Source organism: Oxyura jamaicensis, chromosome 21 (assembly GCF_011077185.1).
Source record: "Oxyura jamaicensis isolate SHBP4307 breed ruddy duck chromosome 21, BPBGC_Ojam_1.0, whole genome shotgun sequence".
Lineage (NCBI taxonomy): Eukaryota > Metazoa > Chordata > Aves > Anseriformes > Anatidae > Oxyura > Oxyura jamaicensis.
In genome coordinates, this window is record NC_048913.1 from 1952657 (window position 1) to 1970620 (window position 17964).

Here is a 17964-nt window from a genome sequence, read left to right on the forward strand (position 1 = left end):
TAGCAATTAAAGACTTGGGCTAAATCTACTGTATTTTCAATGCAATGAGCCAGCTCCTCCTTCTTTGGAACTCTCCTATAGCACAAATTCATCTGCCACAGACATCAGTTACACAATTCCCTTCCTCCTACTCAATCTCCAATCAACACCTGATGTGCAAAATCACATCTGTAATCTCCAGAGCTTCCTAAGATAAGAACTCTTTCCTCTGAGCAAGCTGTCAACACTCAGAAAAGACCAACAGCCAACAATAGTTATTCTTTGAGCTCTGCAACTTGCTGCTCAACTCAGACAGCTTCATGGCACAGAGCCACAACCTGAGGCGCTAGAAATCTCTCCCCCCCAATCCAATTCAAGGAGGATTTTCCAGAAGCACTCGAATCAAGGAACAAAAGCTGCGATCAGTTTTGACAGTCTCAGTCTATGACGCTAATTTACATTTTGAAACTATCTGGCCCCAAATGTTTTGAGAAAGAATTTGGGTTCTCCTTGTTCTTCTTATGGCCTTCAGCACTGCATTCTACTGCAACGATTCCCCCGTTTTCCCAGCATTCAGTGTTCCCTCTGGAATTCATCTGTTAAAGATTAAAGAATAAAATATTTAGGAGCACCTGGTGCTGCTGAATAAAGGAGCCTGGTCGAAAGCCAGGAATAGTTGATAAGCAACTACACCAGTGTCATTCACAGAAAAGGCTAATGCTGTATTCTTAATGAAGTTACAGGACTACAACTATTTCTCGCTTAAGAAAAATTACTTGGGCAAGAAAAATAATTATTTTGTCTCACAAAAAGCTTCAGCATACCTCACTGCCTTCTGACTGCAGTCAGAAACAAGTATTGGCTCTAGCAAAGCTGTATAGACCAAGTTCTCCAGTTCTTATAAATTGTGCTTTCCCCCCAGTCCTCTTCCCTCTCAATTCATTGTTCTTCAGAACATGATTTCAAACTAAGGACTCTCCTATTTGGGATCTTTCTATATTAATGACCAACATGCGATGCCTCAGAGATCTCTGGGAATAAAACTTGCAACACCAGATTTGAGAACGCGCGTCTTTCCTCCTGCTAGAAGTAGTCCTGATCTCTGCTGGGTCCTGGCTTAAGCCCTAAAGCACAAGGCTTAAAAATACCCCCCAAAATTCATCACTGTTGGTTATAAACACTCTTAATTGCTGCTATGCATATTAGTGTCCAACTCCTTTTATTTAATCTTGCTGAATTCTTCACCTCAATAGCTTCCTCAAACATTCCCTATCATGAGGGATCAGTTGCGGATCAGAAGAGATCGTATATACACTACCCATAAAATTTCTATCCTGCTTAAGCCACAAGTCAGACAATGATTCAGAGCCAGTTCGTTACTGACACAAACCCTCATTGCTTGCTGGTAAGCAAGCGGAGAGCTCTCCTTCCATCTACCTGTGAGTTTCGCCAGGTCCCAATTTATTGCTACACCATCATTATTTACAGCCGCAGAAGACAATTTTCCTTTTGTCTGGAATGGAAGCGCTTGAAGAGCTGGGAAACTGATACCTCAGAAGGACTCCAAAAGTTTATTCAAGTATAAATCATTTACGCGAAAATACCAGGCTGCCTAGCATGTCTTGGGAAACACTGGTAACATTACAGTTGTTTTTTGTTTTCATGCAGCAAAAAGAGTTCATAGCACAATTCACAGCCTACGTTCAAACACTGACAAAGCAATTCATTCCTTCATGCAAATGATATTACAAAAACAGATATTAATTTCACCATCCATGAAAATCACCATGGAAACAACTCTTTTAAATGGAGACAGGAGGTCAGGGATCGGGGGGTTAGTCCAGGGGTCAGCTTAAAACACTGAGCCTAAGAATAGCTGGGTTTTAATCATGCCTGCAATTGGATGGAGTACAACTTCAAAGTCCCTCAATTTTCCTGCATATTAGGGGGTTTGCTACTGATGGGTGAACACAGTACTGTGCTGACAAACAAATCAAAGCACTTTTAACTTTCCTAACATTGCAAGTGTAAAGTCCATCACACAAGACATCGACTCCAAGAATGCGTGATGGGAAAAGTTTAGTGATTCCATAAATAAAGTCCTTCCACTTGTCTGTGAAACATCACAGACCACGTGTAAGTGAGACCCTAAGGACTGATTCAGACAAATCCATACTATATAAGGCAACAATCCCCCCCCCTTTTTTTTTAACCTAAACTTGCTACAATTTCTGCCCTCTCGCATCACTTCCTTCAATTCCCAGACTATGTCAGGTGTTTGTAGTCTCATATACACCACCAAATCCCAGACACTGCTGGAACGGATCCAAACCAGGCCAGTTTCTAGGCGCTTCAACCAAATTCTCTTCACCACATGAGCTACACAATAAAAAGGGCATTGAGGAATTCAGCCCCCTGATTTACAAGCACAATTCCTTCAAACATATGTAAGGAAATGCAGAAGTACCATATGAGATGTCAATACCAAAAAAATGAATTTGGGATAAAAGAAAATATTTTAAATACCAAACTATTAGGTGAAAGAATTGTAACCTTTCACTTACCTACTGTGATGACGTTTGCAGAGAGGAACTGGAAACAGCTTTCGTTATGGAGCATGAGTTCTCTTTGTGTTAAATCCTCTGATACAGATTTTGGAGAAGTCAGAGCCATCTCAAGCTTTCAGAGCAACCTAGCAACAGTGCTTGCTCTAAGTCAAAGTATTTCAGAACGTATGTCTGCAGGAAGATTCAGTCAAGTAATAAAAATCGGAGAAAAATGAAAAATTTCAGAGGGTGTTGTTGGCTTGGGTAAGAAATCACAGCAAGTCTAGAATTCCGCTGTCAAGAGACTGTCCTGGTTTAATCCTGCTGACACATATTCCACACATTGATGAGTAAAAGTTACAGTGGGGAGAAAGAACTACCGCTCAGCTCGGTCTTTGTAGAATGGATGTGACAGCCCTTCCCAGCAGCACGAGCATTACAAGCACTCCGCGTTTCTTCCCAGGATCTCTTGCATGCCACAGACCTGGAGAAGACAAGATTTTTAATAATGGAAGTTGCTTTAACTCTTCATTATATAACATTTACTACAGTGACATAGCTGGATTGCATACAGTGGAGTGACCTGTTTATAGCTGTTTATAACCAGATAGCTCCTTGCATAAGAGAAGCACTGACTCCTCTTTCCCTCACCCTGGTACTTCCTATAATCAGACAAAATTACACTGTTGCAGTAACTTCTCCAGAAATCAAATTACTCCTGCTGGGTTTAATTATACACACACATATTTACACATGTATACATGTAGATAATATATACATAAACACACATTTAATTCAGACATTTTCTAGAATAAGGGAAAGTTTCAGCTAAAATCCCAAAGCACAGCTTTGCGAGCTCTTTGCTGTGATGCTGGCTTGTTCATTCAGCTCCGTCTCTTACCCTTAACACCTCTTTTCTGCTCTTACACGCTGTCAACTGCCTCCATACCTATACCTGTACCTCTTCAGTTGTCTGGCATCTGCCTTCCCTTTTCCCACCTGATTCTCTCTCACCCACTGGCTACAGAGGACTCACCTTTCCAAAACGTTCAGATCAGTAACTTCCTCAGAGAAAGGAGGTCAAAGACTCCCTCCACCAAGAGCAATCACACAAGGCACAAACCTGGGATCCTTCCTTATGCCGGTAACTGTTTGAATCTATGGGAGTCTCCTCCAGTGTGTAATTACCAGTTGAGCTCCGAAACATTGCCCTAACATGTTTTGTTGTGAAAGCACAGATCCAGTCTGACGTTACTTTAGAAGAGAGAGGGCAGTGAGGCATCACTATTAACTTACAGTGAGTAGAAATAGGGGGAGAAGGTGAGGGGTGAGCTTTGCACTTAAAGATGCCCAAAGTGATGTCCCCGTTACAGCACCTGCCAGCTCGGAGTTGTACCTCTCTTCTTGTCCTTGGCCCCTCATTCAGCTGCTCTGGGAAGTCATTTCCTCTCTAGGACTGTCTTTTCACCAAGCTCCACCTTCCCCATTCTCTGTCTTGTCATAATCTCCTCTTTTGAGAGGGAGCCTGTCCGTCAGTGAAGTAATACCCACACAGCGAGCCAAGTGCACAGCACCTTCGGATATGGGACAGCAGTGATTAGTAATATTAACCCTGTGGAAATCCACTATCACTAAAATCACTTGTTTCCACATTTAAATGGGGATTATCTTTAAGGGTATCCTGTGGCTCTGAAATAATTTTAGGCATATAAGTGGGTGAAATTCATTTGATGAAGAATATATTAGCTACAAAGCACAGCTGGAAACCAAAACCAAAGTAACACTGAGAATGGATTCCACAAACCAACTGGGTCATAGGGGGAGATGTAATAGATACTCCATCCCTCCAAAATATACATCCTTGTACATGTCATCTGTCTCAAATTGTATCCCTTCCTTATCATCTATGTGTGTAGTTAAAAGAATTCAGAACATTCTGCTGCAGAATGAAAAAAAAAACGTTTCATGCATTTCTTTGTGCATCCCAATATGAATATTTTAAGTTAAATCATTAAATGAATACCAAAAATATATTTACATATACACAGAGAGCTGATTTGCCAAGGATCATTCTAAGCTTTTCCCTCCTGTATATACTTTGCACTACACCCTTTAATGAGGCACATTTGTCATTCTGACACTTTTTGAAGTCCAGCTGCAATCCTTTGGCTTATCGGATTAATTGACCCCAGTGCAGAAAAAAAGTAAGCATTTGTAACTCCTCCATGGCAAGACACCTTACCACTGGGGGTGTGTCTCTTGCTGTAATTCATTTGGGGAGGTTTTCATGAAATTAGAACTGTTTCTTTCAATTCTTATTGATCTGTTCAAAAAAAAAAAAAAAAGTGTTTTTTTTCTGTACTACATCTAACTTCTCCCATGAGTATAATAGGAATGGCATAGTGGCCTGTGTTCAGTTAAGACACGTTAAAGAATATAACAAACCTCAGCAAGAGAATTGCACTGCTTTTTATACACAGGAACAGCATTATAACAACATTAAACCAAACAAAACCCTATGCAGCCAGAAAACAGTCACTGCGTCTGTTATTTCTGCGTCTGCTCTGTGCCATTTCTGTCAGTGATTAGCAAATATCTGCAAATACAGGTCTGAAACTCAATATTTAGTTGTGCAATTTAGCAAAAGTCAGGCTCCTCACCTGAAGTGAAAGCCTGTTCTGCGTTCAGTGCTGATCCTACTTTAAGCAGAAGCTTGTCCTAGACAGCCTACCTCCTGAGGTCCCCTCACACCTGCATTATTCTAGGAACCAAAATCAATTTATTACTTGAAGTAGAAATTGCGTACAACACCAATCATAAGAATGAATGGTCCTATAACCACCGGGCCCTTATAGGGATTAAAATTCAAGAGAAATATATTCTGTTAATGGCTTCTGTTGAAATCTCAAATATCCCAAAGCTAACAAAGCACAGTTATCAGACTCCTTTAACGGCACCATCTTATCCAGCAGTGATGTCATTAAAGCATACAAGTGCTATAACAATAACACAGTTGTTCTCTGATAGCGAGCAATGCTTGCTTAAGACTAAACCTTTGTTATTATATTTGCTGCGGCTGCTATTCTCATATATTGTTTACACTTTGCACTCGCATAAACTTTCGCTGAAGACAGAAAATGTGCTGAGACAGAGCCTAGCTGAAGGAAGGTCTTAACATGTGATCCTGCCTTGCTTGCTCTCTCCTGTAGCTGCTTCTTACACCTAGCTTTGGTTTTGGAAGGAGACAAGTTTTCCTTATCTAACTTACCCATCCTACTCAAATAGCATCTTCCAAATTTCCGGAGCATTACAAAATGCGTAGCATCAAGAAAGGTTGATTAAACACAGGGAAGAAGTGAAGTAGCTATAGTAAGAAAGATAAACTTGCATTTGTTCTGTAGCTGCTTTCACTTCACCTGCCCCTGATTTACAGTGAATCAGAGAAGACCCAAGAAGTCTTTAGAACTTCAAGACAGAACCAAAACCTGACATTACGAGGTATCTCTGGAGTTAAATCAGCAGTGAACACACTGAAGTGTTCTCTGAAAAGGCCCATGCAGCACCCAATTGCATTTCTGAAAGCACCCGTTCTGGTGCATCCGCACCACCTCTTTAACCTTGGGATTCAGCAGGGAGGCCACAGCTGGTCGGCCAGATGAAGCTGCTGTAACACAGACAAGATCTATAGGCTTCCTTTTCGGAAAGCTGAACTGGTTGGTGGTTATTTTGCCAGGCTCTCACCTCTTTCTTCAGGAGTTATTTGAGAGGTCATCTCCTTTGCAGGAAGTTCAATCACTGTGACTCACTGCACACCAAAACGTACATCCACGAGAGTGAGGAAGATTTAACGGGCACAGACGTTGGTGCTGGTATGTACTGACAGCATTTCAATGAAAGCAATCATTCCACAATACTTCACATTATACGAGGATGTGGCTTTCTGGGTATTTTAACGTCTTGACTCATGTCAAATTCACATTCTTTACTCTCCTCTGATTTGGAAGTGAAACTATTGTGACTCAGCTGACCTCTACATGTCTTGCTTTCGTGCAAAAGATGTTTTCTTCACTCAGTCCCACCTTCTAAAGCTTCTGTCCAGGTCCTCAGAGACTTTTTCCCTATGTGTCTTCAGCATATCTGTCTTTTCTTTTTTTTAAGAAAGAAAAAACCCAGCTCCCTCCTCCCAAAACAGCAAGCTGTATGTTCCCATAAATCCTAGGAAGCCCTAGGCAAGTAATTCATCCTTAATAAATGCAACAGGAGGCAAGGTGGTATCTCAAAACAAGATTCTTGGGCCAGACTTCCTGTGAAGGTAAAGGAAAAACTGTCAGTTGGCTTCTCTGGAAAACTTCTGGTGACAATTATCTGATGAAAAGTACCAGTCACATTCTCTGAGGACATTTCTTCTCCGTTATACTAGGAAACACTCTGGTCCCTGAAACAGCCCAAAAAGATCCATTGCATCTGGTCAGGTTGCATGAACAAGACTTAAACTGACAACTCAGTTTGAGAGCCCTACCCAAGTGTTGTGCCAGATTCTATATTCCCCTAGACAACAGGGCTTCATCCCAGAGGCAGGACAGATATCACTTGGAGACAATAAAAGAAACACAACTGTATATGCCACGAACAATCCTTTAGCCATTTTCCTATCACTGTAGTACTTAAGGTTCCACCTCCAAAGACATGCTTTGCTGCTCAGAAAGGTGTCATGCGACACCCATCAGAATTCAATGAGCTCTAATGTCCCCCCAGCCAAATACACCAATGCTGTTGATGAAACATGGAAAAACTAAGTCATCAATTCAACCTGAATAGTTTTCTCAGGAAGCAGATCAAAAGACAGAAGATCAAAATATGTTATCAGATAGGAGAAAAAAAATGAAACATTAAAATCCAATGCTTGGGGTTTGCTTTTAAACTCTACAGCAGTTCACTAAGAAATGCTGTTCATCTTAAAGAATGCAATTTCATTCACTGGGCAATTCCACTCGAGATAACTTGCACGCCCAGGCAAGTTACTTCACATCCAAACTGCAAAAGGAAAGAAGTCTGTTTCAGTACTATGGAACAAGGGGGTAAGCCCACACCTTAGGGTGTGATACACCATTCTTTTTCGCAAGGGACAGAGCATGCACAGAACAAACTGGCATCAGATAGAGCTCCCTGGCAAAAACAAAACAGTTAAAAATATAAGGGGGAGCAAAGAACAGGCCATCATGAAAAAACGACACTGGAACATCTTCCTGGCAGCCAGCTGAACTCACCTTATACCCAAAACACCGTCATCCTACTTAAAAGGAACACTTAACATTTGTCAGCTGTTTTTCCTCCTTAAAGCTTGAATTAGAGCTGCATATGCAGGAGAGCCCAGCATTTTTGCTGAATGAAATAACTGCATATTCCTTATGCAAGTAAGGAGACATTATTAAAACCAAAGGATATTATTCTAGGCTTATATTGACTGTGTCATATGACTTGAGCATTTACTTTACAAAGCTAAACTTAAAATTGCAACAAATGCTCTACAAAGATATGTAGAGGGCAGACTAATTTGTAATCTTTCCTATTTATCCAGAGCTGCCAAAAAAACTCTCATAAGCTTTACTTGTCACTAGCCAGTTCCTAAACCTATCAGAAAAGGCAATGGAAACAGCACACGGCAACCTATTCTATCCCAAGGAACATCTGCATTTCATATTAGCAAGGGAGAACTGAAAATTTTTATTATAGACCAAAGAACTAATTAACAAGGACCACAACCTCATCCAATAGCTTGGCTCACAAGTACTTTGAAGCAACAAGTTTCACACTGTATACCACAAAGGACAAAAAAGCCTCGGAGAAGGACTGGGGAGAAGAAGATCTCATTGTTAGGAGATGGGCAGGAAGTGACTCCTGCTGGGACGACTAAGCTTTTGCTGCACTTGGGAATTTGTGAGTCACATTAAAAGAAGAGAAACAGATTATGGGCTCTGATGCCATTTGTATTCAAGAGATTTATAATACTGATAATCTTAATCCTCCTAATTATGTTAGCAGTCTTGGCTACTTTCCAGAAGCCCTCCAAAAAAAATACTGTAAAACCTCATCTAAAGAGAAAGGAGTTTCTTTAAAGAAGGCGCATGTGACCTTTAATCAAACTGCTTCAGTTCTGTACACAAGTTTATTGCCGTAGCAATCAATCTTGTAGATATTACGGAGTAACTTGTGCTGGAGGAGGTAGCAAGGAGGTAGTGATACATGTTTTCCTTCTGCAAGTCTGTGTGGCTGTTCAGCTTTCTCCTGAGAGTGCTGAGTAGGACTGGATACAAAACCTAAGCAGCAGAAAGGGCAGTGAGAGAGGAGGACAGAAAATAATAAAATGAATACATTTGGTTAACTGGAGAAGGAAAAAGTAACAATTTATGCTAACTACTGCTAGTGAAATGAGGATATTAACCTGACTAAAAGCAAAGGTGATTCCATCCATCTTTCAGTACATATATTAAATGTACTTATAAAATACTGATAAAATATTGTTCTGTGTGCATTCTCCTAATGCCATTGTCTATAATCTTTCAGACATTTATGGAAGTTCAGTAAGTCTTCGTCTTGGATGTAAGGCTGGGCAAAAGGTTCCATCGGATTTGCACAGTAGACAAAATTTTCATTCATCAAAGTAAGGAACCCAAGCAGAATCAAAAGCATGGGCTCTTTTCAAGCAGGTCTTTCTTTGCACCACCCTAGTATAAGACAGAAATTGAGCTGGTGAAAGTGAAAGCGACTGCTAGATTTATATGCTGCAAACAAGAAAAACATGCTCACGCTTGGCAGCTCAAAGGCGAGGCCTCCCCCCCTCCCCAAACATCCAAATTTCTTTCTTTAATTAAAGAATTTCACTCCCCATTAGCAGGAAGGGGTCTAGGAGCCACTGGATCCATCTTCACTTTGAGAACTACAGGGCAGTGACACACACAAACACTGACTAATGAACTTGCCACAACGTAGTATGCCTTTAGGTCCTAATCAGATACATGTCAAAGGGCAGCTCTGGTTTGCTCACAACCTTTTCATGGACTTTAGTACCATGTTAGTCAATAAATAACATACATCAGTCACCTCTTGTCTCATTCAGTATCTCTCTAAATTCATAGAATAGGAAGAAAGGAAGGGGATAGGATCCTACATGCTGTAGGAGACACAAAACTATTGAGTGATTTAACTAAGGATGACCCCAAACCAGTCACAGACCACAATCTCATCCAAAGGCAACAGCACCCAATCCACTAAGTGATTTCCAAGTGGGCATTACAACAACTGGCAAACCCCATCTCTACCAAAGACTCACCGCAAAGCCTTTCTGGCCATTTCAGCCACCTGACAACCTAGTTTATGCTTTCTGTTCAGTATCTGGCACAGCTCCACTCTTAGCCAGCTACCTTTATAGAGTCCAGTGTAGTCACATCCCTGACGCACCAAATCAAGTAGAAGGATATATTTCATTCAGTTCTTGCATCAACCCCACTAAACAATACTAGCATTTAACACATTTCCAGAGTTCAGAGTCCTGTGTTTTTCACTCTCCACCTCTGCAGGCTCTAGGGCTTCATCTTTGAGGCACCTCAGTTACATGCTCCACCATAGCCTTCCACTGGTTGGTCAGACTCCATTCCTTGTTATTTTTTTAAAGACGTTAAATGCCTTCAGTTAAAGGCAGAGAAAACATCTAGAAAATATGTTCTAGCATCTGCATACACTATTCCTACACTACTGCAGGAGGACACTAGGAATTTCTGGAATAACAAGCTTGTGGAGTGTGTGTGGTATGGGCTGGGGGCTGAAGGAGAGGAGGGGGGCAGGAGCTTCTTTTAAGTGATTTTATAGTAACTAGTCCTGCAAGGAAAGCACATCCTCTTAACTTCAGATTCAACACAAAAAAATAGTATTGCAAATTTCTGTGCAAGGGCCCTTGGCAAACACCTCCTGGAAGAGATGGGAACTGCACGGTTTCTGCAGCCCTTTCAGCCTCTCCCAGGCTCATTAATCTGTAAAGCTTCTTCACCTTCCCACCTGATTTCCCTCTTAATTTCTGAGGCAGTCCAGATCCAGGACAGCTATGAAGATGTCAGAAGATTCTCCAGGAGCTGTTTTTTTATTAAATGGAAACAAGTGAGACTGTGACAAACAAAAGAATGCAGGGCCAGCTCAAAAATCAATCTCTCAAGTGAAAACTTCAACATTTTGGCTCAATTTCTATCTGGAAAAATAAATAAATAAATAAATAAAAGAATCAAGCATGGACTTCAGCTACCACTGCTCTTCTGTGAGGCATTACGCCTCCTGCAGCTCAACAGAAACCAAGAATCTAAAAACCATTGTGAAGCATTAGCCCTGCTTGTTTGGATGTCTGCACTCAAAGTAACGCCTGAAAACACATGTGCAGGCTGCCCGATAGCGGCATACAGAAACCCAACAGAAAAGGAAGTCAGAACTTTGTCTAAGCACGCGTAAAGATTTGTCACAGCCTGCCGTTTTCCGTGTGCCTATCCAGTGCCTTCACGGTATTAGACTTCCATGTGCTGAAGGCAAGTGCTCCACCCCAACCAAACAGACAGATTACACAGACTATGCATAAAAGGGTTGGAAATTCCCTACAGATTTAAGGTCTGGGTTCTAAGCAGTAACGTGGACTTTCCATCAGATGATCCTACACTTTATGAAAAGGGTTCTCCACTTCCCCACATAGCTATTTATTAGGTCTACCTTGACCATAGAAAGAACTGTTCCCACCTATAATGCACTATAACAAGCTTCCAGACTTCAATCATTTCCTTTAAAAACAGGAGCAATGGATGAAATTCGAATTTAGGCTATTTTTGTATTGTTAGATGACTTGATAAAAATAAGAATGCTTGGAAAAAGTAGATGAATTCTATTCCAAGAAACCTCTTTGAATCATTACAAGAAAAACAGACATTTTTATTTCAATCAGAGAAGCAGAAATAATGCTTTGGATGGAAATCATCTAGTCATATCCATCAGCTGTAAAAAAAAAAAAAAAAAATCCATCTTTGATTCAATTTTGCATATCCCAGAAAGTTTCTTTCCTTTAAGGTAATTTGTGTATTCATATGTTAATTACTGCCATAATTTTCTATGTAAAATTGCCACTGCCTTCCAGCTACAGCAATGCGGGCCCTTTCTATTCAAGAAAGTTTCATTTGTTGCTGAAATACTTCTAGCTTCACACACCTACATACATATTTCTTCGTTCTTTATAAATAGTCCCCCCCCATATAGTTGCATACATCTCTCCCAGTCACACACATGAAGCTGAGGATAAAAATGCAAAACTTTGAAACTACAAAGAAAAAAAAGGAAAAACCCACAACCACGGTCTTGGACAGCTTACAGAACAAAGCTGATAAAGGAAATGAAGGCAGACAGAGTCTAAAAAAAAAAAAACAAATTCAAATTTTTGTATTCCATTCCACCAGTTTCTCTTCCTATAATACTTTGATCTAATAATTTTCCATGTGAAACTAATTCACAAACAGTTTTGTTCACTATCAAGTAGTAGAACTTGGAGAACCAGCATTATTATATCCACCACTACAAACCACCATACCATGTATTAATTTTTTTCCTCTACATTCCAGCTGCACTGTCACATACTGCAAGACAATAGAGAATTGGACCCTGGAACACAACTCCTTTGCCCAATGAAGAAAGTAATTTAAATCAGATGTTGTAATTCAGAGAAGTGCTGTTCAACTCTGATCAGAATTTTAAAACACATGAAAATACATTAAAACAGGTGACAACCCAAAGCTTGTTCCCTTGTCTGCCTCTTAGAACTCAGTTGTTCTGAGCTTGTAACTACAACCAAGCAGAAAATCTGCCCTGTGCTGTCCACTAATACACCACGTGCCCTGCTGCACGTTACTGCCCCTCTCTCACCTGAGAGGGTATCTACAGGCTGATGAGGTTAGAACAGAGTTCAAACACCAAATAATTTTTCAGGAAAAATACAAAACAAATTCAGCTACCCATAAAGCCTGCTTAGAAGAAATCAAACCCTACACAAGCGGATCCCTAAGGAGTTTTTCCATTCAGCTATCTGTCTCCATGTTAATCTGCCACGCGTCTTGGAGCATGACAAATGAGTTGCAGTAAATTCAGATGATCCTTACTGAGAGACTCTTACTGAAAATCTCTTCAGCCTCATCCTATTACCCACTCAAATGTACTTAGACAGTCATTTTCTCAGCTCTAGATTAATTAACAGGACTAACAGGAACCAATTCCAGTGATGCTCACAAAGAAGTTGGCCCCTTTGCATTATATTTAGGAATGCATTCTGCACGTCTTACTTTAAAAACAGAGTAAATACTGCAGCAAACAGTGTGATTATACCCAGCTGCAAGAAGAGTACCTTTTTGGTTCTGAAACTGAGCACAGAACTTACAAAGAAGCATACTCTCTGTATCCTTCATCCCTAACCAAGAGTAAAGACTCTTTAAAAGAAGAATTTCAGTCTCCTGCAGCTTTTCACACTTTGTTAATGTTATCAATGAGCTCTCACAGGAGGAAGGGCTTCCTGCAGCAACATTCCCTTAGATGCTCTCTTAAACAATTCAGGGTAAGGATGGAGTAGTTTTTATTTCAGCCTCACCTACAGAAATGGTGAATGCCCCATAAGAAAACAAAAGCCTTTTCAGATCATGTAAAGAATCTGGCCATACACTAGAGAGTTTTTAATTACATTTACAAAGCCAGTACATAAATAAAACAAAAGCAAGGAATAACTGAAAACTGTGCAGTGGTCTCTAGGACATGAATTTAACAAGTTTTACACAAATTTACAAGCAAGACTTTCCATTAGTAAGTTGCATTTACCAGTGACAAGGCATGAGTTAATAAACAAGCCTCATAGCCTGCAGTCCTAAAGACTTGTGGTTCCATCAGGTGAGACTCTCCAGGAGTTTTGCTTACGAAATGAAATACAAAAGCCCACTGTTAACTGCTCTGTCTTGTCAAATCTACCTGCATCTGCTCACGGTCTCCAGTCTACACTGACAGCCCTCAGCTCCCAGAAGCAGACCATCTAACACCAGTAGTCCACCTCCTGAGGAGCTCACAGATGAGGAGGCATTTCTTCATCTGCTCTTCACACGCTGGTAGTGAGGTTATTACAATGCAGTTTTGGTGAGGATGCCATGACTGGAATAAATATAATCTTGCCTGCAATTAGATAACCAGTGTATGTCATCAGGAGCCGCTGACCTTCCCTCTCAACCCTTCCGTCCTTCAATTGGAATGAACAGTTCCTTCGTACCTAATCTTAATAGGCAAAAAAAATCTCCCCAGCTAACATTTTTCCCCCTCAGTAAGAACAGAAAATCTCTTAATAGACAAAACTTCAACCACTTTATTTTAAACAACAGACAACTTCATTTTGAGCTGCATTCTGAAGACAGCATTTATTTCTTAGCCTGAGCTTACCAAAGCAAGCTGTAAATCTTACTCTCCTTCTGTTTTCTTATTTAGCAATGGAACCTACCTCTACCATGAAACAAAACAGGTTTCTAGAACTTCTTGCCCTGAGGATTTCAGGTATGCTGAAGATCTACATCTAAACTCTGGAGCCTGAGGCATTTACAGCATGCACTTCACTAGCAGTTTGGCCATCCTTATTATTGCCCATATCTCTGCAATCCTAACCCACATTTTTATGCCAGAAAAGAACTGAAAATTCGTTGTCCACAGCCCAAATCCGTTACAAAAATAATCCACACCATGCCTACCCTTTCGAAAGGTCATGTGTCCCTTCCAAGTCAAGAATTATCAACTGCTCAGTCATGGAATCAGACAGGATATATTACTTACTTTTAACCAGTATTTTATTTAAATATCTAAAGTTTATTTGACAATAAACTTCTCTTATCCAAGTCAGTTTTACTTTTGGCTCAGTATACCGGTAAAAGCTCGGGTTATCATTTCAGAATGAATGCCCTAGTCTCTTGTGTTGAAGAGAGCAGTTGCCAGTTAGAAAAGGCTAAACTATCAATTACAAATGCAATACCCTTCATCCCTACAAGCTGTAAAAAATCCAAACATTTAGGGCTAACAGCATTCTAAGGTCCTACACATTTTTGTGAACAGGAGAGCACATGACCAAAATCAAAAAGTACTAGACATCGTGTTCTTTCTATTCTCTCTCTCCCTTAAAATAGAGGAAAGCAAAAGAAGCAGCAAACTCTGTTGCAATCATAAAGCTACATATGTTCCTGTGGTAGTGTATTATAAAATTTGCAGCTAACTTCTAAGAGTGAGCAGAAGCATTGAAAGTACACCAGAACTATTCCTGATACATAAAGTAGCAAATTAAAATGAAACAAACCAAAAAAAAAAAAAAAAAAAAAAAAAACACACAAAAAAAAAACAAACCTTTGCCTCTTCCTTCTGGACAGTGCAGTCAGTCTGTCCCAGCTTCTTCACAGTACATCCAAACCTTCATAAGCATGACAAAAAAAAAGTAGAGAGGAGGGAACAGCAAAATCTGAGGGTGAAGGCTCCTCCCCTGCATTCTACATGCTGAGGGCTCTCAGCTAACTGATCACAAAGCAGCTCTTACAGTCCTTATTCAAACAGTTCAGCTCCAGGGTAACAAGTTCAAAGTGGGAGGAGGCAAAAGAAGGCAGAGGGTGGTAACAATCTTGAACAGACACTTAGCTGCTTTTATATCTGCAGAACCTGTTCTTCAGGTTGGAAGCTGAAACATCTGCTTATTGCTGCTTGAAAGTTGCACTCCAAACCTCTTCTATACTAACAGGTCTGTAGAGGCAAAACCATATTTAATAATGCACAGACAAGCAACATGTGGGAGGGCAAGTTAATCATTACCGTGCACCAAGTTTGTTTTACATTTTGGACTTCCTTGTGTTAATGTCAGTAACGAAAGTCACTCCCTTATCAGGTCTGTTATAAGGAACAGCAGAGAAGCATGCAACAAAAATGAAATCTGCACAGCAATTTCTATCTTGCAAAAGCTTAACTCAAACCCAGCAGATAAATTGTAAGAGATATGGCAGCTTCCTACAATCACAGACATCAATCAGAATACAAAATAGAAGAAACAGATTTTTCTCAGGAATTACAGCACAGCTGAGGTTGGCAGGGACCTCTGGAGGTCATCTGGTCCAAGCTCCCCACAGCGGGTTGCTCAGGACCGTGTCCAGACAGCTGTCACTGAGAACGGGGATACTCACTGTGTAACCATGACGGAGGGAACAGCTGGCCGTGGCAACACCAGGGTGCTTGCACCATTTTCTTCAGTATCAGCTGAACCATCACATCAGTAAAAAGATCCCAGGGGCTGGTAGTCTCTGCAACCATTCCTATGACAGAGCACATTCGAGAGACTGTCAGAGGGTCAGCAGGCAGTGTCTGAAAGGCCCTACAGTCCTTAAGGCATGGCTAGCTTGTTTTTTCGGCGTAATGCACTTAGCTGGTTAGTACTGGGCTAAGAAAAAAAATGCTGCTTTCTCATTCCAGGTAAGACATTGCACATTTCTTTTCCATACAACAAGCACACCACCTGTGCAGTCTGCATTCAGATCAGCCACTTCTCTCACTCTGAATCTTCTAACTCATGATTTTGGTTTTGCCAGAGGATGGATTTTATGAGAGAAGCAGGTTTGGCCCAGAACAACAAGGAATAATCCCAGGTCATACGAACTACCTTCTTTTGGTTTTGTATTTTTAGTCCCAAGAGTAATTTTTTGGGGAGATGTTGTCTGGGGTTGTGTCCACACACACTTGGCAGATTGTGTGCTCCCCACTGTACAAACTACCACTGCCTAGAACTGGTGCAAAATGCACTAAGCCAAATTCTATGCTTAGCAAATTCTGTCACGTAAACAGGGAGGAAAAAATCTCAGTGTAAAATAGAGGCCTACATTCAGATCTAAACTTACTATAGACAACAACATAATAAAGGAAAGAAACAGTATCTGAAATGCTTTTTACACAGCATTTCATGGCCTCATGTTGTATATACATTCTAGAAGTCAATGGTACCTTGTCGGTAACTCTGGAAAATGTTGCACGCTTTGCAAAGCATACAAACACAACGGTACATTTCTTCATGACGTTACAATAACAATTAAGTGCCCCAAAGCATATTTGAGTGGCTGTAACATGAATGTGAACTGTTTCCTTTTTCCTGAGAGCACTCAGGAGCTTGTCACAGCACAAATCAACCTAACTTCTGGAATATAATAAAATCCATTCAATTTGTCGAGTACAGTGACGCACAGAGAAGTTAAACACATTTTAACATTTACAGGAACAGAGTTTTGGCAGCCTGAAACCCCAGGTGATGATAAGAAATAGTTAATGTGGGAATTGAAAAATCAGTAAATAATTAACAAATTGGCTCCATAAAACTTTACTGCAAAGAACAGACTGAATAGACACAAAAGTAATGAAATGACCATAAATCATTTAAAATGGTTCACAATTTGAATTTTTAAGTGTTATTAAGTTTGGTTTGTGCTGTCTGTAACAAAAATTGCTATTTCTCACAAAGTAGGAACAGAGCCTCTAATCTGTCACACAACCTTGCATCATCCCATAAGGGTTTATTACATCATTTTCCTTACAGCTTTTGGATAATCTTTGACTATGCTGTTTATTTAAAGCTATATTAAAAATAACTATATTAAAAAGAAAGAATACTACTTGCCATAACCCCCCACACCCATAACATTTTTAAAGGAAGAAAATCTGACCTTCAGAATCCTAGCTTTATCTTCAGCTGTACAAATGGTTTCCAGTCTAATAATTAAGTGCTTGTTAGCCAGCCTTCAGCAGCTTTGCAATAAATAAAATAACATAACATCACCATGCATCTCAAGCTTTCTTTGGTTTCTTGACCTAAAAACAAACAAACAAACAAAACAGGAAAAGTGCATTTACCAAGTTCAGTAAAATAGCAACAAACATTTACCTCGTAGACTTCTAAAACACATCTCATACAGAGCACAGAGAAATTTTATCGAGCACTTGAACCAACCTCTCAGGTGTCACCCGAGGCTAAGTTAACAGCACTACCAGGATGCCGCCGTTTGTTCCCAACTCCCCTGAGAATTCTTAAGCTCAGATTCCCTCATGTGCAACCGATTCAAGAGCGAGTAACCTCGACTGCTTGAGGAAGCCTTAATATATGAGACTACAGAACCTACCACAGAGAGTAGGGAGATTAAACTGTAATTTAGATGCACTTGCTGCACTGCCTATGCGATGTTGAAGTGACAACCAGTATTTTTTAAGATGAGGTTACCAAGGCTTGTAATTTTAACCATAATCTTCCCACATTTGTTATTTTTTCTTGACGATAGAGCTGCTAAATATGTGAGACTGGGGGAATCACAGCCCTCACTTGAAACAAGAT

General features: G+C 40.3%; 1 protein-coding gene across 4 annotated transcripts in view; it reads right to left on the bottom strand.

The window, feature by feature from the left end:
• The window catches only part of PLCH2 (phospholipase C eta 2), an 84116-nt gene extending 66669 nt beyond the window's left edge, over window positions 1-17447 (bottom strand). Inside the window, exons 1-3 of one of the 4 annotated variants that reach the window (XM_035344424.1) lie at window positions 17303-17447; window positions 15779-15907; window positions 2544-3009 (exon numbers count right to left, since the gene is read on the bottom strand). In XM_035344424.1, coding sequence (XP_035200315.1) covers window positions 2544-2652 — 109 coding nt within the window. In that variant the 5' untranslated portion in view covers window positions 2653-3009; window positions 15779-15907; window positions 17303-17447. Of the gene's footprint in view, window positions 1-2543; window positions 3010-14957; window positions 15617-15778; window positions 15908-17302 lie in introns of those variants that run through there. The other 3 variants (XM_035344423.1, XM_035344428.1, XM_035344425.1) reach the window with 3 other exon arrangements.
• Window positions 17448-17964: the final 517 nt, after the last annotated feature.